At 43.1% G+C, this 24,358-nt stretch overlaps 1 protein-coding gene across 2 annotated transcripts in view; it reads right to left on the bottom strand.

Moving 5' to 3' along the window:
* Positions 1 to 24,358, bottom strand: part of Slc9a2 (solute carrier family 9 member A2) — an 82,432-nt gene that overhangs the window by 22,566 nt on the left and 35,508 nt on the right. For both annotated transcript variants that reach the window (NM_001113335.1, NM_012653.2), the window contains 3 exons: positions 20,764 to 21,014; positions 1,932 to 2,149; positions 785 to 987 (listed from right to left, as the gene is read on the bottom strand). In NM_001113335.1, coding sequence (NP_001106806.1) covers positions 785 to 987; positions 1,932 to 2,149; positions 20,764 to 21,014 — 672 coding nt within the window. The remainder of the gene's footprint in view (positions 1 to 784; positions 988 to 1,931; positions 2,150 to 20,763; positions 21,015 to 24,358) is intronic.

The following is a 24,358-nucleotide window of genomic DNA, read 5'->3' as shown; positions in this document are numbered from 1 at the left end:
AATGTCTCTGCCTTCTACAGGCAAATGTCATAATCCTCACCTTTCCCTTCTGTGAATATCAGTTTAGAGTTGTAACCTACCCTGTGTGTATGGTGCCCTCTCCATTCCTGATACCTCTCTCACTTATTGTATAGTATCTCCCCTCTTTAAGTCTATTCCATATATTGCTATCAGGTTTCTCCCCTAACTTCTGAAAAGAATGAAAGTTCTGCAAGGACAAGAACATTTGCTCAAGAAGAATCCTAAATTCTGAAAGCACGTGCCTGTCACAGAACGTGAGACAAATCTGAATGAATATGTGCAAATTATAATCTGAGAGCTGGCCTATTGACCAAGTTGCTTACTGCTTCCCCACAACATGCTGGACTCACCATTTCCCTGCTCCAGGGAAAGTACTGTGAGCCGACAGCTTCTGTCAAGAAGCTGTTGGAAGGTCATGGCTCACAACCAGTACTTAGCAAGTACATTTACTAGGTCGGAGAACAAGGATTAGAGTGTGCAGTTTGTCAGTTTCCAGTAGTAAAAGTCCCTGAGCTGACTTTCCTTAAATAACCATTCCCTCTATGGGGCCAAGTGACCAAATTGGACTCTTGTAATATCCCACACAATCCAGCACATGAACCCTGACAGGAAGTATCGTGTTTCCTGTTCGCATGGCTCTGAAAGCTTCAACGCGCTTACGCAGCTTCACATTTGCATCTGCCCACAGTGTTCATCCGGGTAACCGGAACTTGCGAGTCTCCTGTGGAAGGGAGAGACTTTTCCAGAAGAAAGCTACACTCACCAGGATGAAGACAGTGAAGAATATAACGACGATGGCAGCTGTGATGAACAGCTTCTTTCGGGGAAACACAGTAGCAGGGAGGAGGAACACCAGTGCAAAGCAGATGGCCCCGCGGAGCCCTCCATAGGCAATGATGAACTGGTCCTTGAAGGTCAGTGGGATGGTCCGGAACCAATTAATCACCTGAGTCAGGACAAAGACACCTATGGACAAAGAGAGACCCAGAGGTGGACTTTGTGAATACGGACTGGGAATTCCAAGTCTCTGTGACTGTGGAAAGTGTTAAGGAAAGACCTGATAGGCCCACCCACCCCCGGCCCTGCCCCCTGAACTGCAAATACTGGGGACTCTTGGGTTCTTTTTCTTATTTTGTCAGGATAACATATTTCCACCTATCATGACTAGAGACAAAAAGAGGGGCTAATTTTATTTATAATGAAAGCTTAGAAAAGAAAAATAAGCACAAAGAAAAGGGGAAGAGATAAATAAGGGGGGTTGAAAACAGAACGAGGTTAGGGGAAAAAGAAGTCAGTGGGAAAAGAATGGGGAAGGGCGAAGAAGAGAGCAGGGAGTAGATAAGGAAGGAGGAGGAAGAGAATGGGGAGGGGAAAGAAGAGGGGGGAGAGGGAAGGGGAAGAGGAAGAAAAGGAGAATGAGGAGGAAGAGGAGAGGAGGGTGAGGAAGAGAAGAAGGGGAGGGGAATGAAGAGAAGGAGTGGACAGGAGCGGGAGGAAAATTGGGGGAGGAGAATAAGGAGGAAGAGGAGGGGGAAGAAGAGTAGAGGGAGGAAGAGAAAGAAAAGGAAGATGAAGAAGAGACAAAGAAGAAGGAGGAGAAGGAGGAGGAGAAGGAGAAGAAGAAGGGGAAGGAGGGGAAGAAGAAGAGGAAGAGGAAGAGGAGAACGGGAAGAAGAAAAAGAAGAAGGGGAAGGAGAAGAGGAAGGAGGAGGAAGAGGAGGAAGAGGAGGAGGAGGAGGAAGAGGAGGAAGAGGAGGAGGAGGAAGAAGAGGAAGAGGAGGAGGAGGAGGAAGAGGAGGGAAGGGGAAGAAGGGGAAGGGGAAAGGGAAGAGGAAGAAATGAAAATAAATAGGTAACAGAAGCAGAGCGAGCTCTCCCAACTGTTCACGGAGCAGATGACTGTTCATTACCCAGTGCTCGCCAGATCAGGCAGAAGGCCAGGGTGAAGCAGACGAAAGCCCAGTTCCACTCATGGTTCTTCCCAACGGTGGACACGCCCATGAAGATGAAGATGAGGGTCTCACTCACGCTGCTCAGCATCTTCATGAAGTACTTGATGGTCGTGTAGGACTTCTGGGACACGTTCTCTTCCACATACTTGTTCATCGTCATGGCACAGGCTGTGATCCTAGAGGGGAGACGTGACTTCGATTTAAACGTCACCTCTACTGCAGTCAGATTGCCAGAGTTGACTCCTAAACCCCAAATGATAGCACTGCTCCATGCTTGTGCGGACCCCTAAATAAGGCCTTTACCTTCTGCTCATGGCCTGTGGATTTTGTAAATGAACAGGATTTGCATGTGAGCCTAAAACTGTCACACTCTCTGAAGGTCTTCTTTAATACTCGTGGTGTAAAGCACCCTACTCTGGCTTTCTAGTCCCTTCAGCCTGCTTATTCTATACCCACATTCTTTTAACAACCAATGTTCACCATCACCATCAACCCTCTTTTGAACATCCCAATTGTAAAAGTCCAAAATAATTTGAAACCCACTATCATCCCACAAAAGCAACTCTCCACCCGTACATATTTTATTTTCATTTATCTAAAAACCTTGACTAGAAAATAAAACCCTACACTCTCTCCAGTTGCAGTGGGATCCTCCACTGCCACTCTCCCTCACTGAATACCTCTCCATATAACTGGGTGTCATCTATGTTCAATTCTTCCTCGTGAACATGCCTTAGACCCACTTAGCCATCCACATACCATAATGCCTGCATTCTGAACGTCATCTCAACGAGTCAACTGGGTCTGTTTCTATGAAATCCAAAGTAGGCCCCAAGAATCCCTAAGTAAAGTTTTTGTTTCTTTTTTCTAGCATTTACTTAACAACGATGGGGCCACTGTGCTCCTTGCTACCACTCTTAGGGTAGCAGTTCTGACACAGCGTCTAAGCATGCCTCAGAGAAAGATCAGATCAGACACATGCTAGCAAGGTGGGCACTCACATTCCTTGTGCATCTCCCTCACTGGACCACACATTTCCTATCCTTCCCTCACTCTACCTTGCACATCTGGCCCACACCTCATGCCTCGACTGCCGGTCACCTACAAAGCATACCACGGTCTTGAATATCATCTGCTTTGCGGGCACACAAGGTTCTATCTCCCCAGGATATCACCCCCTAACCAACTCAAATTCAAGCCAAAGATGGAGTTGTTCTGTTACGCATGTGACAGCAGCAAAGTCCTGTATGAAGAGGTATGGTCACTGTTTAGTGCCAAAGGACTTCATTAGCATAATGAGCTGAAGGGGAAACAGAGATGGGATTCTGGTGAACTGCCCCGGCTTCCACTGAGTGTAACTGAGTCGTAAGGCAACTGTCAGGCACAGTGTATCTGGTTCAACCGCAGAGCCCCACCAAAGCTGCCTGCACTGATTTCTGTCTGTGCGGTGGCCTCCCTAACCCAAGACATTTGTTTGTAAGGAAAGCTTCCTCCTATGACATGGGACAGTTGAACAATGCAAACCTGAGATGCTCTGAGACCAGAGCCAGCAGAGAGGCACGAGCCTGTGTTCTTGCAGCAAACATACCTGTTCCTTACATGAACATTTTTACATTGTTTTTATATGAAAACCAATGCTCCACCTTTGTAAGGACCTTGCATTTAGACACAATGCTACCATCACTAAAACAAGAAAGTGTTTCTTTTAGATTTATATGGGTGAAGAGAGTATAATTCATACCCTTTTCAAAAGAAAGGGTGGCCTTTAAAATGAGCTAATAAAACTGAGCAGCCACAAACATGGCCAAGCCTCTGCATAGCTGAGGGCTGATACAATACAGTTTTGTGCTTGAAGAACCTTTCCTTGGAGCCAGGGACTGAGTAAACCCTCTGTGTGGGTTGTGTCAGCTAATCCTCATAACATATTTATGAGGCAAGATCTATCATCACCCACGCCTTTTGGAAGTGGGAGAACAAAGATGGACTCAAGATTTCACAGCTAGTAAATGGTGGTGCCCAAATGCTCATCCAGGAAGTCAGTGCTGTTGTAGACCAGACCCTCACTCCTGGGAGTCCTCAGTAAGCTCAGTGGACTTATGGGTAAGAAGGCTCCCACTTCCTGCCAATCCTTGGTCACTCTACTCTCAAGAATCAGGCAATCTGCATTTGCCTCCTATGTCTACTGTAAGACATTAACACGTCAAGGTCTATTTGATCTTACTTGCAGAAATCAAAATCCGAAACCACAATGGTGATGGGAGCTGTGTTCCTTCTGGGAGCTTCTAATGAGACTCTGTTCTGTTCTAACTTCTCAAAGCTGCTCAAAGTCTTTGGCTTGTGGTCACATCAGTCTGCCCCCAATATACACCTGATTCTGACGATTAACTCTCTCTCATAAGGGTCTTGTGATTATACCAAGCCCATGGGATTATTTATGGCTGCTTCCCCATCTCAAGAACCTAATTGAATCTCACCTGCAATGCCCATTTGTCTTCTGCAAGCTATTAGCAAGTTCTATGAATTAGGATGTAAAAGTCTCTGGGTACTCCTGGTTAATTATACCTCAGAAATCCAGCTTTGTTTTTTATGCTTTGGCATAATATGGTGGGAGTAACTGGGGCTACGTCACAGGCTTCTGCACACCGGGGATTCTCCCCCTGCTGACCATCATCTGCATCAGTCATTTCACCTGTAATCTCCCAACAAAGTCTCACTAGGTCGCTTATGTTGGCCTTAAAGTTTCTCTAATGCCAGCCTTGAGCTTGCAATTCTCCTGACTTAGCCTCCTCTACGTTGCTGGATTTACAGCCCTGTACCACCCGTCTCAGCTTACTTGAAATTTTAAGATCAAACGCTTAGAAATTAAAACTCAGGTGACAGCAGATGCTGGTAAGGATGTGGAGAAAGAGGAACACTCTTCCACTGCTGGTGGGATCTCAAGCTGGTACCACTCTGGATGTCAGTCTGGAGGTTCCTCAAAAAATTGGATATAGTATTACCTGAGAACTCAGCTATGACACTCCTGGGCATATATCCAAAAGATGTTCCAACATATAACAAGGACATGTGCTCCATTATGTTCATAGCAGCCTTATTTATAATAGCCAGAAGCTGGAAAGAACACAGATGTCCCTCTTCAAAGGAATGGATACAGAAATTGTGGTATGTTTTCACAATGGAGTACTACTCAGCAGATTGCAGACTGGTACAACCATTCTGGAAATCAGTCTGGAGGTTCCTCAGAAAATTGGACATTGAACTACCTGAGGACCCAGCTATACCTCTCTTGGGCATATACCCAAAAGATGCCCCAACATATAACAAAGACACGTGCTCCACTATGTTCATAGCAGCCTTATTTATAATAGCCAGAAGCTGGAAAGAACCCAGATGCCCTTCCACAGAGGAATGGATACAGAAAATGTGGTACATCTACACAATGGAATATTACTTAGCTATCAAAAACAATGTCTTTATGAAATTCATAGGCAAATGGTCAGAACAGGAAAATATCATCCTGAGTGAGGTAACCCAATCACAGAAAAACACACATGGTATGCACTCATTGATAAGTGGCTATTAGCCCAAATGCTTGAATTGTCCTAGATGCACAGAACACATGAAACTCAAGAGGGATGACCAAAATGCGAATACTTCACTCCTTCTTTAAAAAGGGGAACAAGAATACCCTTGGCAGGGAATAGGGAGGCAAAATTTAAAACAGAGGCAGAAGGAACACCCATTCAGAGCCTGCCCCACATGTGGCCCATACATATATAGCCACCCAATTAGACAAGATGGATGAAGCAAAGAAGTGCAGGCCGACAGGAACCGGATGCAGATCTCTCCTGAGAGACACAGCCAGAATACAGCAAATACAGAGGCGAATGCCAGCAGCAAACCACTGAACTGAGAATGGGATCCCCGTTGAAGGAATCAGAGAAAGGACTGGAAGAGCTTGAAGGGGCTCGAGACCCCATATGATCAACAATGCCAAGCAACCAGAGCTTCCAGGGACTAAGCCACTACCTAAAGACTATATATATGGACTGACCCTGGACTCTGACCTCATAGGTAGCAATGAATAGCCTAGTGAGGGCACCAGTGGAAGGGGAAGCCCTTGGTCTTGCCAAGACTGAACCCCCAGTGAACATGATTGTTGGGGGAGGGCGGTAATGGGGGGAGGATGGGGAGGGGAACACCAATATAGAAGGGGAAGGGGAGGGGTTAGGGGGATGTTGGCCGGGAAACCAGGCAAGGGAATAACAATCGAAATGTAAATAAGAAATACTCAAGTTAATAAAGATAAAAAAAATAAAGTGACTTCATGAAATTTGCAGGCAAATGGATGGAACCAGAAAATATCATCCTGAATGAGGTAACACAATAACAAGAGAACACACATGGTATATACTCACTGATAAGTGGATATTAGGAAAAAACTCGGAATACCCATGATATAACTTACAGACTATATGAAGCTCATAAGGAAGGAAGACCAAAGTGTGGATGCTTCAGTCCTACTTAGAAGGGGGAACAAAAATAATCACAGGAGGTAGAATGTGGGAGGGACTCGGGAGGAAGAGAGAAGGTGGAGAGAAGAAGTGGGTATGGGAGGAGACAGGAGAGATGTCCAGAGGGTCAGGAAATTGAACTGAAATGTGTAGCAATGGGGGATGGGGAACTGGGTGTAGCCACCAGAGAGTCCCAGACACCAGGAAAACAAGAGGCTCCCAGAACCCAACAGGGATGATATTGGCTGAAATACCCAATAAAGAGGAGAGAGAACCTGTAGAGGCTTTATCTAGAGGTTAGGTGTGGCCCCCGGTTGAGGGATGGGACCACTCACCCTTCTCAAAAATTTAACCCAAAGTTGCTCCTGTCTGAAGGAAATATAGGGACAAAAAGTTGAGCAGAGATCGAAGGAAAGGCCATCCAGAGACTGCCCAACCTGAGGATCCATCCCATATGGAGCCACCAAACCCAGTCACTATTGCTGATGCCAAGAAGTGCTTGCTGACAGGAACCTAATACAGATGTCTCCTGAGAGACTCAGCCAGAGCCTTACTGATAGAGGTGGATGCTCACAGCCAACCATTGAATGGAGCACAGGGACCCCAAGGGAGGAGTTAGAAGAAGAATTGAAGTAGCTGAAGGGTTTGCAACCTCATAGGAAGAGCAACAATATCAACCAACCAGAACCCCCAGAGCTCCCAGGGACTAAACCACCAACCAAAGAATTTACATGGGACCCATGGCTCCAGTTGCATCTGTAGCAGGGGATGGCCTTATCTGGCATCATTGGGGAGAAGGGGGCTCTGTGAAGGCTTGATGCCCCAGCGTAGGGGAATGTGAGGGCAATGAGGTGGGAGTGGTGGATGGGGAGCACCCTTATAGTTGCAGGAGGAAGGGGTTGGGATAGGGGTTTTCGGGTGGCGGAACTGGAAAGGGGATAGCATTTGAAATGTAAATAAATAAAATAAACAATAAAAATCTTCAAAATAAATTCCCTAGTACAAAATAATGCAAAAGCTATGCTAAAGTTCTAAGTTGTTTGGATTGCAGATTTTTTTATAGGAAAGAGTGGCTCAGCAAAAAGGACAACATAGCTTATATTCAATGTTGAAAGTAGAAAATTCAGATATAACTTATAATGGCCATATTACTTCTGTAAATATTCTTCAAGATAAAGGGGACCTTTAAGTACATAAACAGCTATGGAAAATAATGATTACCAATTTCTCGTTCCTTAATTTCCCTCTGCTACCTTTATGTTTTAAAGGGAAAAACCACCTGCTGTTGAGCTAAAGCTCTTCAGCCCAGACTCACCATCTTCTCTTCTTGGCTTTCAAAGTTTTCACCCAGCATTTGAAAAATGGCTTTGGGGAAGATAGGAATAGGGCTGTGTGAGTGTGCTACCCACCCCTCCGCAATCACGAACACCATATTACTTAAACAATAGGCAATGATGAAGACAATATTCATATTTAGCTTCTGATGGGAAGCAACTTAACAGCGATCATTCAGATATGATTGAAGATGTAGCCCGGGCATAGGAATAATGAGTGGATGACTTCTGCAATGCTCCATCACTCACATGACCAGGACCAGAAGTGATGTCCATGCTGGCCAGACCCAGACTGTAATGGAGCAGGTTCATGTGGAGGAACACACCGTGTGCATGGGAAGTCTTGTTCATCTACAGTGCTGATGTATGGAAAGGGTTGGAGTAGGGTTTCCAAATATTGCCATTCTGTTTTAACCATGTAAACTTGATGCCCATGGTCACTCAATCAAAGGCTTTGGAAAGGTGTTTCTCCACCACATAGACTTTGCTATTCTGGTGTGACTACAGATCAAACCATGTCACAAGGACACAAAACAGTAAAGAAGCTGACTAGCTTCTTTACCTCTTAAGGAGGCACAATAAAAACCAGTGTCATGTGAACAGAAAGGAAGAAAACCTCCTTATCTCTTTCTGGCTGGTCACATTACAAACAGACAATTTTTAACCATTGCAGTAAATCTGCTTTCACTTCAGTTTTCTAGAGAACTGTAGTACACATTCAAAGCTGGTATAGAGTAGTGTTCAACTCTCCTCAGTTTCATGGAGATATCTGACTCAGGGGTACATCCCTGGTTTAGTGTGACAATGTCCACACCAACAGAACAGTCTAATTAGAGCCTTCATATTTTAGGAAATTCTACTTGAATTGCTTAACTCCACAGTCATTAGAGAATATTGGCCCTCAGCATTTCCAGTGTGACTTGACTCTATACCTCCTCTCATTGAGCTACCACTTATTCTGTGCATATCCAGCTCTCTCATTTGTAACAGTGGGAAATGTGATTAGACATTTCACATCAACCAAAACTCTCTGAGACTCTACTGGTGAGAAATTCTGAGCTGCGGTCTACGAAGAGGAAGGCCAGTAGGGCACAGACTCAGCCTACGAAAGCTCCCATTCTGAGGGGAGAAATGGTCACTGCTGCTCAACACCACGGGTGTGAGTCACAAGAGCAGGAAGGATGCGTTGGCATTGTCTTCACGCCATGACATTTGTGAACAGCAGTTATGGCTGGCTGATACACAGGAACGAGATCCAGCCAGTTGCTACTGAGCATGGAGTGGGAGAACTTGATTGATGACTTCTGGGGGTGGCAGATCGGTTTTCTTTTAGAGATTTAGTCCCTGGTGGCTTGTCCTTGCCTCTGTGGGTGGCCTTCCACGGTGTGCATAAAGACCACACTTTAGACTCTAGGTTGTTATTTTCTATTTTTATTTAAAAAATAGGCCATGAAGTTTGGAGACGGATGTAGTGCTGGGGGCGTTGAAAGGAACTGGAAGAAGGAAGTGATGGTGGATGTGACTAGAACATACTGCGTACATGTATGAAATTCTCATGGGAGAAATCATAATGTGAAATCAAAAGAAAAAAGGCATTAGAAGTTTGGGGGAGCAAGTTGTTAGTTACACCACAGAAGAGGGTGCATCTATACAATTTTAAGCCATCAAGAAACAAAAATGGGAGAGAAGTACAGCTTTCCTCCCTGGCCTCCTGCAGTGGTGCATTTTGAGGAGTCCCTGCCAATAATAAGATCTTAATAATAACAACAACAACAACAACAACAACAATAATAATAATAATAATAATAATAATAATAATAATATCTTGAGCTCCTTACATAAAATAGAAGACAATCTAAGCACACTCCCTTGTACATTATAAATTGATCCAGGATGACTTACAATGCCTAACGCAATGTAAGCACTAGGTAAGCGATAATCATCCTCATGCAGTCAACACTATGCAATCCACCTTTACAAACATTTCTCATATGCAGTTGGTCCAGTTCATAGGCTGGGAACCCACAGATGGACAAGTGCAATTTAAGGACCGCACAGAAGTTTGAAAGAAAGAGGTTGGCATGCTCAGGCAGCTGCTAGAAAATCCTGAAGCCAGAAGAGAGTGAAATGGCAACCCTGAGAGATCAGAAATGAAGTCCTGGGTCAGAAAATTATAGTTCCACATGACGATCGGGAGCTTCTACCCAGCTCTATAGGCAGGAGGAGACACTGTGATTTATATCTGTGAATGTGACCATCTCCAGTCTCCATCATCTCTGTCCCTGCGTATGCCTCCTAAGTCTGATGAGAACAAGAAAAATGTCCCCGCTCTGTATATGTCAGGCATCACTGATGCATTCTGACTTATTTACTACATGGATACTTTGACATGAGCTGAATTATACTCTAGACAAGAACCTCTGGAGGAGTGGCACATAGGCAGAGGACAGATTTGGAAGGGCATAAGCCAAATGGATGCAGATAATTGGTTTCCCTTGATAGCTTGTCATTCCACTTTCAAACCCCATTCCAGCACCTGGCCTACATAACACACCAAAGCATGGACGTGTTTTGACAGGTGTTAGGTTTCATGGGGAGAGACCACAGAGAGGTCAGATGCTCTGCTTTGTGATTACCTTACCTCAGTTTAACATAACTGTATGGTGATTATCACCAATTTAGAGATGGAAAAGTAAAATCACTGTAATTAGTGGGTTTTGCATTCACTGGCAATTGAGGTTTTCCTTATCCTGGCATTACTTAAAATATAGCATAGGCAAAAATCATGCTATCTAATACTGCCTAACAGGGTCTTCAAGGGTGAGACAGAGTTTCTACTTAAACAATCTGTCATTGGACTATCTGTGAATAGAAAATTCCTCCCGTGATTACCTTCCTTTGTAGGAGGCTATGATTCTGTTATACCAGCCCATGAAGCTAGCAGCCTTCTAAGTCGGCATTTTCCCTCTATCATCTGTGTGTGCTTTGAGAAGTACAGACTTGTGTTCACTTCTGCTTAGCTTGGTTCTGTACCTGAGTTGCCACCAAGTTCAGGTCCTTTGGCTAGATAGATGGTCATGGTCATTAAAGGACAGAGCATCAGTATTGAAAGCACAGGACACAGGCAGATTTCTGGTTGTAAAGATAACATGTATGCACATGTATACACACACATATACATGTGTATCTGTGCTACACAGATAATGCAGGTATCATTTCTGTATAGATGTGCAGATATGCTTCTGTGTGTCTCCATAGGGGACACGCCTATTATTTAGAAGTTTATGAGAATAAGTTCATTTAAAAACAGAGTGGTCAATTTTCTGATTTCAATTTTGTTCTTTTTTTTTTCTTTTCTTTTTTTCAGAGCTGGGGACCGAACCCAGGGCCTTGCGCTTGCTAGGCAAGTGCTCTACCGCTGAGCTAAATCCCCAACCCCTCAATTTTGTTCTTAAGATTATGAGGTTCTTTCTAGGATCAGGACCACTTTGGAGCATCCTGGGAGATAGACTATTGCATATTTAATTATCTCACACTGCCAATATGCATGTGGTATTAAACTGCATGAATAAAATCAGAGAAATACAAAAATTCCTTTTTTTTTCTATGAAAACTTTGCCCACATAAAGGCATACTCAGAGTCAAGCCTTGGAGTGATAAAGGCCTATCCAGTAACTTTCTCTGTATTGATTCAATCCAGGTCTTATGGTACCTCTGGGCACAATGTACGTTCTCAGAAAAAGAATTCACTCATGTGAAGTAAATCAATTATTCCAGAGCATGAGTTTACTATAGAGTGAGTTGTCTCTTCCAGGAAACTCAGCGACCAAGAGAGAGCGAGTTTGACATATTACAAAATGCAAATCAAAATTGTTTTCAGAAGAAGACTCAAGCATAAAAACTGAACGTTCTTCTGTAAAATAGGAAAAATGGGAATTACTTGAACTACTACTGGGAATGGTGGGTTACTCCTCTAACCTCGTCCTCTTCCGCTGGCTCCGTATTGCTTCCTCTACCTTTCACAAAGGCTTTCGATTCAACTTATTTCAACTTCAGTTCAGCTCCGTGCTTACATATCAGTTGTCAGAAGCTGGTGTAAATGTGATTTGGTGCAGGAGGATTACAGGAAGGATCATAAGTCAGTGTCCAAAATTCAACGAACCAAAAGAAAACACAGGACTCTGAAGCTGAGTGGCTAGCTGGAGAGTGTAAGGAAAGATTTCAAAGAACCAGAAAGATTTGGTCTGCTTCTAACATAGAAATTAAAATGGAGCCCTCCACATGGGCATGGCGAAGATAGATCTCTCATGGCACTGGGCATGGGGGCTGCCACACAACGCCCTTGCAACACTGTTAGGTACAAAGTATTTTCAAGGTTGCTCCTGTGTCCTGGGAATGTGAGCTCAAGTGGCTGCTTCCTGGAGTTTCTTGTGGCATGTGTGTTAGAAGAGTATGCCTGTGAGTCAAATCATTAATGGAAGCACTTGGGAAGGTGCAGATGCCTTGCTTCATCCAAGAGAGTCAAGGTGGCTGTATGCAGTGGTCGTAGGTGGAACATAGTCAGAGGGCTCAGGAAAGGAAAATGGACAGGACATGAGATGAATCGCCTTACTTAACCTTTTGTTTGAAAGTGGGCCCAAAGGCTAATGAGGGATTTGAGGGCTATGGTGTTTTAATTCTGTTTCCCAGCTATTCTCCCTTCCTCAGTCTCCAACTAGGCATCTTCTTCCTGCTGCTAGCTGCACATCCTGTCCTGAGGAGCTTCCTTCTCCCTGGAGGCAGCTGGTCGGCTTAGAGCTATGGCCTTTGGCTTTTATCCCACAGAATGGTCCAACAGTCAGTTACACAGGAATGGTGTAAAAGAGACACAGAAGTATTTGCTGCTGCCTTCATTGTAACAGAGTAACAAATGTATCTATTTTGTGGGGAAAGCACAGAACGGGTTTCAGATACCTTCATGGCCAAGGTGAGAGACAGTTTTCCTCCCTTCCTCCGAGTTCATTTCCTTGGAGACCCCACTGCATCTCATCCTGGAGCCCTCCATCTTGCTTCCCCATCCTCTCAGGTTTTTTTTTTCCTATCAGTGAGATCTCACCCAAAGTCATCATACTTTTTATCCTAGTTTTAAAAAGTGGTTTCCCCTCCCCTAATAACATGAAGTTAGAGTGCATTGGGTGGTTTTCTCAACCCAGGACAGTTGTAAAACCACTGCCTTCCATTGGTGACATTTCTCACTTTTCATGAAGCAGGGTTGGTCTGTAGACTGTTTCATTCAATCACATCTCCAAGCCATTGAGCCCATCACTGTCCTTCCTTGGGAATGTTTCCTAACAGGAACTGGATGGATAGATCTCCCTCACTCTCCAAGCAGCTAGGTTGCAGATACATAATGTCTATATGACTTATTACTTAATGTTTCTGAAGTACCCAACCCAGAGGAGGGCTGTGTGGACAAAGGGTTGGTATGGTGAACAAGGGATTCTTTGGTGTCCTGTCCCCAGGGATCTTTGCTGGGAATTTACTTACTCACATAATCGAGTGGCCCCCATATTTTAATGCCTTGTTTCTATTCCTCTCAGTCACAGAGCTTTGCTCTCCCATTTGAGCTGGGCACCTGGCTACAAGAGCACCAGATGACTCAAGTTACCTCAAATAGCTTCGGATTAAGTGTGAGGACTCATGGGAAGGCAGGCTGGGCCACTTGGCCAACTCTCTCGGGAACAGTGAAAACTCAGAGCTTTGATTGTGGCACAGAAAGAAAGAGAGAGAGAGAGAGAGGTGCTTTGGCATGAAGAGAAACTTCACATGGCTGCTCACCGTGAAACATGGTTCATCCTCAGAGTCGCCCAGGTCCGGGCCTCCCCATACAGAGGACAAATGAGAAACAAATTGAGGTCTTTTAAATCAAGGTGAGGTAATTGCCTTCATGTGTCCAATAGGTCACACCTTGATTCACTCTGTGTTAGGTGGATGTCTATCAATAGAAACATGTGATACCTAACCTAAAAGAAAAAGATGTTTATTTGGACCCAGGGATTCAGACAGTAGTCACCTGGCCCTTTTGCTTTGGGCCTGTGGGAAAGTATATCAGTAGGTGTGTCAGAGAAACTGCCTTATGGTGGCTGAGAAATGGAAGGGGAGGAGGCACATACCCCAGTATCCCCTTCAGGGGCACACCCTGGGTGATATCATTTCCTTTCACTCAACTTCACCTACAAAATGTCTTACTGTGTCCTATAGGTTGGCGACAAAGCCTTCAGCCTACGGGGTTTAGGGAGTCTTTTGAGATTCCAACTATGACACCCTTGTACTTAAATACTTCACTCTAAGTTGTTTAATGTTGTACAATTAAATCCTCAAACCCTTTACATTTTTCTATGGTTTTAAACTGTTTTCTTGGAGTCAATCAATCAATACCCAAATAAAGTCAAACGTCATTCTAGTTAGAAAGTGACTGTCACTTCATTATCAATTTCAAAAAAAAAATTTTGGAAAGAAGAGATAATTATTCCTTAGCAATAAATCAATACATTTGACTTACAATTCATTATCTTGTTTTATAGTTTGGACTAAATATTAATAGAAAGCAATGTGATTTTCTTTAACTCATCATTCTTGAAACAGAAGTCAACAGTGATATCACGCATCTTTTCTTTTAAGGGATCAGTAAAGAAACCATCCAATGTCAGTGGCGGCAACACTGTCTCATCACACAAACGTCTTTGTTCTTCAAGGGGACAAGGCAGAATCAGTTCTTGGATTGGGACAGTTTGCCGAACCGTTTTGCCATTTGAACTTAGCAGGCAAACATCAACATATTTTATTTTCTTTGGGGAATGTCCAGTAGCACCCCTAATCTGTTCTAGTATTGATATTAAGAAGCCCAGCATTGTAACCAGGTCCTGCAGGAAAAATGGTGTCAGTGTTCTGCTCATTTAGACAAATGTCACCATGGGAAGGTGCTGATTTTCTTAAGTTGGACAGCCACGGTGTTTATTGTTTATTTGGTTCATCCTACTGATGCATCCTGGAAACCAACATGTGTTTAGATGGTAGCGTCATCACCACACCAGTGTGGCCAGAATCGGACAAGGCAGAATCAGAACTGTGCCTGGAAGCAAGGAAGGCTGGCCATCAGTGTTAAAACCCAGCCTTGATCATCTCCAATGCTGGGCTACACTAACCGTTCCCAAGCCTTCTATAAAGAAGATGGAGACGAGAACAATGCCTTTTCTTTGTTTTGGGGCCTTGTGGCAGGATCTCAACTCTACAGCCCAGGCTGTCCTCCAACTCATGGGGGTCCTTTCAAATGCTCACCCTCCAAATGCTGGGATAAGAAGCACATGCCCTGCATCCTGAAACAGGTGAAAAATAATGGTTTGACATTGTTTTCTAAGAAGAGGAGGCAACCCAATGTACTTTTAATACTGAAAGTTACACACGTTACAAATCCATTTCACAAAAAGAGCTATGAGCAGCACTGCCCACTGTGGATTTGACCTCCTCCATCAGAGGGCTGGACCTCCTCCATCAAGCAAGTGAATCAATCATCATGAAACTGTCCCACGGATACGCCCACAGGCCACTCTGATAGAGGCAATTCTTGAACTGAAGTTTCTTATTCCCACGCAACATAGCACACACACATATAAATTGGTGATGCTGATTTTTATAGCCCAAATTACTAAATATCATGAGCTTCAACATCTAATTAAACTAAAAGTCACTGATGAGATTTTCTATATTTCTTTTTTCTACTGATACCAAACACTTCTGAGGGCACTACTTGATTTTTGTTAACTGCATTTCAGGTGTCCAAAAGCTATCTGTGGGCCCCCACATTAGACGGGCTAGAAGGAAAAACTAATACCATGTAAATCCTGGCATCCATCAGCTGACTCTAAGTAAACCACTAAAAACACAGAAATAAATACAAAAGAGTTCTTAACTTACCTACACAATTCTGGGCTATTCCATTTCAAATCCCCTCTTTAAAACTATTCTTACCCTGTTGTCAAAGCAAACTTGGTCAAGGGCTAATAAAAGATACTAAGATTTTTTTTGTTTGTTCCTTTGTTTTCTCTTTTCCCTAAAGGTCCTCTGATGATTGTAGTACTTCTTACTTTCCTACCGTTTGCCTGGTTTTGACATAATTTCTACTGTATACCTGAGTATATCTGAGTAGACATATCTGATTTCAAAGAGCTTGGTCATGCCGGTATGATACCAGGGAAGGTATAAACCACAACTGAAAATACACAATGACTGCTTCTTGTGTGTGTAATGCACAGTAACCCAGGAAGAAGTGCAAGACCATGACGTCAGAGATCTTGGGCTCCAGGTTCCGTCTCTGTGTCCTTCCAGCCAACTCTATCTGTCTTCTTGTGTCTAAAATAGGCCACAATTGTGTACCCTGTGGTTTCCTGAGATTTCTTAGGTTTTTACAATTTTTTGACAGCATCGGTAAAAGACCTACTCATTCTGTCATAGAGAAAAATGACTTTATACCCATGAGTCTGGAAGTGATAAGCTCCTGGATGCTGAAAAGTACGGTGAAGTATGAGTCAAGGGTGACTGAGCCCACAGCCCCACTCATCATTTGAACCAGCAGCACAAGCTTAAATTACCTAAAACTTCTCCAACGTGGTCCTTCACACTTCCCCCATCAGATGCAAATGGACCAATTACACATTTCTCTCAATTATTTCCCCCTAAAGTTAAAATAGCTAAAACCCGCATTACCACAGCCTTTCTGGACCTTGATCTGCTCAGTTTTGCCACTTTTGTGAATGAATGATATTCTTTGTCAATGACCTATGTCTCTGGTTCCTTAGAAACTTTTGGAGGAATTAATAGAGAAACTCAGACTCAGTATTACACTGAAAACAAGATAAGCTTTCTCATTCCTCTCAAAGTGTAGAACAAGGGGCAATTGCCAGGCCTACAAAGAAAAACACGGAGAGAGAAGAGGATGCTCATCGTAGCAGGGACCACTCGAGCCACAGCCTGGACCTTCACTGAGACTTCAGTTCTGAGGCAAACAGTCTAGAAACATCTGCATTCTAGAACTTCCTTTTTCCTTCTTTTTCATGTTTCTTCTCCCTCCCCCATTTTTCTTAACATGGACCAGGCTAGAGACCCAGAGGACAGCTATAAATCCTACCCAACAAGACAGCCTGCAGGTGAATAGGTTCCCAATGGACACATCCATTAAATGATGCTAAAAAGCTACCACTTCCTACTTTCTTTGCAATAAATCAGGTACAATAATTGAATGCAAATAGAAAATATTTAGGAAGTATCCATCAGAAGAGAAACTCTATGAAATTATTTACACTTTTAAAACATGAAGAAAGCTCTGAAAATCAACTCTCTTCTCTGAAATTCCTGGAGCGTGTGTGTGTGTGTGTGTGTGTGTGTGTGTGTGTGTGTGTGTGTGTGTGTCGGCAGGGAAGGGAGAAGCCATCCTTTCCCTGTGCACAAAAACTACAATAGAGACCAAGTAGTTCTTTTCCGTATAACATGTTTATCTGACCCCAGGGGTTTGTGTGAGGTACAAGCTGAGAATCAGAACCTGGTATCCAAAGGGAGATAACAAATTTCCATGAAAGTTCATTTTTTAATAGATTTTATTTTGGGGAGAGTGAAAGCATCAGTCAGAGCCCTCAAGAAAAAAAAGATAGTTTTCCCCATCATGAGGGGAGTCACGATGAGCATGTTCTGACAGAAAGAAGCCAAGAATTTCTAATTCCTAAAAGACCTGTTTGTTGCTTCTCTGTCCCTTCACTCGTGCTTTGATAATGAAAAGGGTCCAGAGCTGTTGATATGCAGCACTTTTGTGCAGAGGGTAGTATGAAAACCTTCCTGTGGCTTTAAGCCTGGTGTCATGGAAAGTAAACTTGGAATCACCTAGACAAAGATGCATCCTACACACACACACACACACACACACACACACACACACACACACACACACACAGAGAGAGAGAGAGAGAGAGAGAGAGAGAGAGAGAGAGAGAAACACATATGGACACACATACATATACACATACAAAAACACAAGAAACACACATATGGACACACAAAATACACATAGACACATATATATAGGCATACACATTCACACATACAAACAAAAATGTACACATACACACACCCCTAAATTCGACCCCAAAATACAGCGGAATGTAAGCAGAAATGGTGTTTTCACATTCAATGAAGTACCAAACATTAGGCAACACCACAAAAGTGGACTCCAAATCTGAATCTAAGAATGCCCCGGGAAGGCCTGAAGACAGCTATACCTCCACCACAGAGCATTTGATTTAGTTGCCTTGGGTGGCTATCAGACTACTGTCTCGTGACAATAAGCAGCAGAAACCAACCTTCTGGATGCCCCGAGGACACCTGCTTCTGCTATCTCACTGTAATCAATTCACAAATTCCACTTTCCACCTGAAAGTCTGGTCAGATTTCAGCTCTTTTGTTCTACAGAGCAAGTTTCTTTCCAACCAGATTCTTGTGTTAACTGCATGATCATTCCAGGACTGGCTTTCTAGGAGTTCAGCTAAGGTCAAGCTCCTGGATCCAAAGCCAGAGTCCACAAGGGCAATATGAGGAGAGGGAAGAATGGAAGACATTATAGAGAGAGCCAGGAAGCATGGAAAGCGGAAGTAGATCTCATTTCCTAAGTAGTAAGGACGTCCTTACTGAGGAGCTTAGAATCTGCGATCGCCTGGCTACCCTTTTGCCTATTTACATTCCTGAGATAACAGTCTCAGCAAACAATGGAGAAAACTCAGCACGTTCAGTATCCTTGGCATCTTAACTTCCATTAAACTTAGATTTTTTTTTAATGATAAGAGTCTAAGTAACAGGAAGAATGAGAATAATTTGTAGGCTCAGTGCAACTTAAGTCCAAAAGAATTTGTTAGTCCCATAAGAAAAGTCAGGATGCATACTTCTCCTGACATAGAAATGCCATATGCCCTGACCAGTGTCTTAGGGATATTAGTAACTACAGCCTTGAAGTTCAAACAGGGAGCTTCAAGAAGACTGCTTGCAAATGTACCTGTTAATGTCCTCTACAGAAGCACCATACCCATTCATGATTTGAGAAGCCCGCTGATCACATTGCATTAGAACATAGAGCCCCACTTCTGAGAGAACCAGCATACTGATGCAAACACACCCTTCCATCTACTATCAGAGGATAATGGCTGTACACAGAAGTTTTAATCTCTCGGGATCTCTTCTTTAATATTGCTTTTATTTTTGGTACAATGTAGATGTGGTTGTCTGAATGAGATGTCTTCTATAAGTTTGAGGTTGAATACTTGGTCTCTGGTTGGTGGTGATTTGGGGAGCATTACGTCAAGTATACTCCAGGACTCCCTAACATTGCTCCCATGCTCACTTCCACCCTCAACCAACTTCTCCATCATTCAGCATCTGCGGGAATCCCCATCTCCACTCTTGAACATTGTACAAAATGACTAATTATTCATGGCCACCTAGAACATTCTAAACATGTTCTATATATACACAGTCCAGAGACAGATTCTGAAATTCAAGGTTCCTATAAACCTGTTTGTAGAACTAGACACCAGGCCCAGCCCACACTCCACACAGACCTTGTAACCAGCTGATCACACGTTTTCAATGATGCCACTCACACAACGGCGAGGACACTGGAAGTCACACAGTGATATGAATAGCAACTGGGAACGTTTCATTACTGGGTCAAACCGGATTAATACGCTGCTTTATTTAGGTTCTCTTTGAAAGGAAAAACCACACAACCTTTAACTCGTGGCTTTTATGAGGGCGAGTTCAGCTTCTTCCCTTTGCCTCTTTGCCCCACAGACTCTATCTGCTTCTGAAATGAATGGGCTGCCAGGAGGCATGACCCCAAACGCTTTTTAATCAAAGTCCCATCTACAGCAGGTCAGGGGGAACTCTAAATAGATTCCCCACACCCTCACACACAGATTACAGTGTACAGGGTGCAACTGAATGTCAAAGAAAAACCAAGGCAGGAGTTCCACTATTCTTTACTACCGTGTTTTCACTAGCCACAAGGAAAGGGCAACCATATAACGGTATTGTTTGGGGGACAACGTTTCATTGACAAGCTTCCTTCAGTGTAACACCCAGAAGACCAGTGTGATCCAAACACTACCAATCTGCAGCTTACGCGGACAAGTTTTAAAAACCTTCCTCTCAGTTAGTGACTAAAACAGTAACTATTGTTTATTTATTATTTATATATGAATATACAGTATTACATAATAATGTATCCTAATAAATATGTTACTTAATAAATAACTAATTTTATTTACCTCATAAAGTTATTTATTACTTCAAAATAATTTAAACTCCTCATCAAAAAAATTAAGTTCCATATTTAAGATAATCTATTTTAAAATCTATGTCTTAAAAATCTGTTTAAATTTATCCTGAAATTACAGGATCGTAACCATTGTGTCATGTGTTGAATGGGTTTAAACTGTTACCAACACACCTACTGTATGTAAGCTCATTCAACTAGACACACAGAAACAGCTCTAGAACTCCATGGCAGTTTAGATGATGCGACCTTGCTTGGAATATTTTGCAGCCTCCCACAAGGAGCATGGGGATCAGACTCACAAAATGTTAGTATCCGTTCCGGATCAACAATCAAGTTCATGATTATACTTCATAGGAAACTCAAGAATTAATTTTAGCACCTTTTTCATGTTAGCTCCATATTGCATTAGCATAAGTTTGGATAATAGATACTTTCATTTCACCGCAACCAAAGGTTTTAAAGAAATCAACTTCTAGTTGTTCTAAGGATAAGAAAATCTAGTCTTTTACGTAACTCAGCCAACTTAATATATTAGAAAGCAGAAGTTCAATAAAACTCAGGAATCGGGCTGTGAGTGGTGGGTGACTTACGCCATGATGCCTGAAAGGTGGAACATTTCAGCAGTGATGTAGGACAAGTAGCTGTACAGGAAGACAAAGAGCGGCTCAATGACCCGGATGTTGTGTGTGAAACGGGTGGTGAACGCTGCTATGAATCCCAGCAGGATACCAATCAGCACCCCGCCAATCCCCACTACGAAGAAGTTAGCGATGCCAGCAAACACGTCTACGGTCTGGATGGTCTTCATCTGGCAGAAGGATTTGAACAAGTTGTACAGGACCTGGGCAGATGAGAAAGCACATGGTCAGTTCTGCTGGGGCTGGAGACATGGCGGCAGTTAAAGTGCTTGTCACACAAGCATGAGGATCAATGTTTGAATTCCCAGCACCCTTGCAAATTCTGAGTTGGCATGGAGGCCTGCTTGAAATCTTAGGAGAGATAAGGGACCTCAGAAGTGACCTGGCATTATCAAACTCTGGGTGCAGCTTTGATATCTTACCTCAGTAAAAACGACTGGAGAATGATGGAGGAAGACTCCCACTGTTAACCTTGCCTCCACATGCACACACAGGTACACGCACATACATAACACACACACACACACACACACACACACACACACACACACACACACACCACATGCATACACATGAGAAAGAATAATAATATTCCTCCTAGTTTTCCCTATGATCACCCTGGGCATAGACAAAGTCTTTTAAGGAGATCAGTTCAATGTCAGGGGAAATTATTGTGTAGTTATTGCCACATATAATAATAGTCTGGATTTAAATAAAATCTTTGACAAAAGTGTCCTGGTGCCTTTTCAAATAAATATTTTGAAAAGTAAGAGAATATTACAAAGTTAGTACTCAAATTATTCCTAAAATATTGTTAATATTTAACAATATTGTTAATATTGTTATTTTTTTCAGCTACTACCTGGAGAGAGGCTATTTTCAAATACTTGCTTGCCACACCTGCACATATTGCCATTGCTCAGAAGCCACATGTCATAGGGAAACATATCAGTCTGCTGTGAAAACACACTTACTTTACAGGGTCCTATCATAGAATCATAACAGGGAGGGAGCCCATCCTTCAATGTGGGTACCCCACTGAAGGAGTCCTCCTTCCAGGAAACTCATCTTCACTTCATATCCCACTTTCTTGCTCCACTCACATATGCAGCATGCCTAGTATCATGTAAAGTCCTGAGGGTGTTTCTTAAAGATGTCATCTGTACATGGTATGTGATCATGTCTGGTGTAAACATGTTGTAGCTTCACATACATTTTATGCCTCTAAAGTAACGGGGCCATTCCTGTTTGGTTTTTTAGAAATCTTGATTTAATAGACTTCAGCTTGAGACCCCATATGAACAACAATGCCAACCAACCACAGCTTCCAGGGACTAAGCCACTACCCAAAGACATGGACTGACCCTGGGCTCCAACCTCATAGGTACAATGAATAGCCTAGTAAGAGCACCAGTGGAAGGGGAAGCCCTTGGTCCTGCCAAGACTGAACCCCCAGTGAATGTGATTGTTAGGGGGAGGGCGGTAATGGGGGGAGGATGGGGAGGGGAACACCCATATAGAAGGGGAGGGGGAGGGGTTAGGGGGATGTTGGCCGGAAACCAGGAAAGGGAATAACAATTGAAATGTAAATAAGAAATACCCAAGTTAATAAAGATGGGGGAAAAAAAAGTCTCCCAACCAAAATGAGCCCAGGACAGATGGGTTTAGGAAAAAAAAAGAGTGCTACTCGCTTCATGTTCAGTGGGCAACGTGTTTTCACCCGTGTGTGGAAGCTCCAGCACTACATGGGAGGGGAAGGACTGACTCTGAAGCCTCATTGCTTTTTCCCACAGAAGCAGAGACCTGTTTAACTCAAACCAGCCTTCTGTTACTGTTTTCACTGTGGAATTTAACATTCAGAATTTTTTTAAAGCCAGCTTATGAGCGCATCGGAGACAAAGGCCTAAGATGTACCTTCATTTGGCTCTCAGAATGTAGAAATCAATCAAGTGTTTTAGAAATCAAATGACACAAAATGTCGTGTTGGAGAGGAAGTTTCCTGACCTGAGTGAAGTGTTGAAGGTTCCACACGAGCTCATGAGCCAGCCCCGACCTGGTAAGCAGCCATGACACAACGCTTGTGACCCTCTGGGCCTATCTCAGTTATTGACTAAGTCTACTACCTCATAGACCTGGCATAAATATTTCTTCCTTTCCTCTGAATTACAAGATCCTTGGAGTCATCAACTTTTATGGCTTCTTTCTTTTGTCCTGCTTGGTGGGTGTACCAATTCTTACTTTCTGTCGTGAGTTTGCTGCAGAATCAGGGTACAATAACAGCTTAGGGCCACCACTGCTGCCTCATAGGATTTAAAAGATGATACATGAATCTCTTGCCTCTACACTGTCAAAGACAAAGGTAACAGCCTCCAGTGTCTCAGGAGAAGTGGCTTTTCCCAGAGTATGCTATGGTAAGCCAGTTCAGTTTCTGCATTGAACCCTTTGGTTCTACTTAGATGCTGTAGGTCCATCCTGGCTCAGCAGCCTGCACTAGAGAGCCCATCTCTCCCTTGGTCTATCTACCTTACTCACTTGGATTTTTCATTTTCTAGCCCCAAGATTCAAAGTCTTTGGTTGTTGTCCAGCTTTGAGAAATCCTAATACATGTATCTCGCCTTCCCTTTCATTCTTCCTTCCTTCTTCCTTCCTTCCTGATTGACTGCTTCCCACAACACCCTGAAAAGGCAGAGGTAGAATTGTCCTACTATTCTACAAAACATAACGTATATCCCCATTCTGTTCTGTGTTTTTCTTTACTGTCGTTTTCCTTGAAGAAAACAATCCCTGGGAACTGTCTCCCGAGATATCATTACTGAAGCTTGATTCTTCCCAAGGGCCTTTCCAGACTCCTACAGCCTTTAGGAATTGTCCTTACTTCTGACCTGCAACATACAGAAGGAAGAAACCAGTTGGCACTTTGCTATTTTGTACTGGCTACCTTTCCCTTGAGTACCATGTTTCCCCCAACAAGATAAGAAACCTCTTCCCAGAGGGATACAGAGACAGTCTCCTCCTCCTCTATCCTTCCTCCACCTATCACACTGACAAGACTGAGCAAGGAGCTTGAATGTGCTTGTACATGAAATAACTGATATCAGCAGAGTTGCAGTCACAACCCTTCCAAATCTTTTTCCTAGCTACTCAAACCATCCAATTTACCAAACAGTGTTCCGCTTCCAGTATTGCTCTAAATATTGAAAGAGCAAAGAAGCTCAGTCACAAATACTTTACTTTGGGACAAGGGTAGAATGTCCAGTTTGACCAGTTTACTGTCGAGATACCAGTGCTGCCATGCTGGAGCAAATGGCAAATGGTAAGGCAGAAGCATAGTCTACGATCAGAGAGTCTTCATAAGCTCCGACTTGCTTTATATTGAATCTTTTGGAACTAATTATAACTATACAGAGAGTTCATTTTAGTTAAATGCTCTAAGCTTATCTGAGATGATCTATATACAAAAAAGATTTGGAGTTTAATTCACATATGATTACATGTGTGTATAATAATAATGTATGTGGGTGACACAAGTAGCCCAGGTGTTGTCCCA

This window comes from Rattus norvegicus, chromosome 9 (genome assembly GCF_036323735.1).
Source record: "Rattus norvegicus strain BN/NHsdMcwi chromosome 9, GRCr8, whole genome shotgun sequence".
NCBI lineage: Eukaryota > Metazoa > Chordata > Mammalia > Rodentia > Muridae > Rattus > Rattus norvegicus.
The sequence above is the reverse complement of the archived record's forward strand: the minus strand, read 5'-3'. Positions and strand labels throughout refer to the sequence as shown.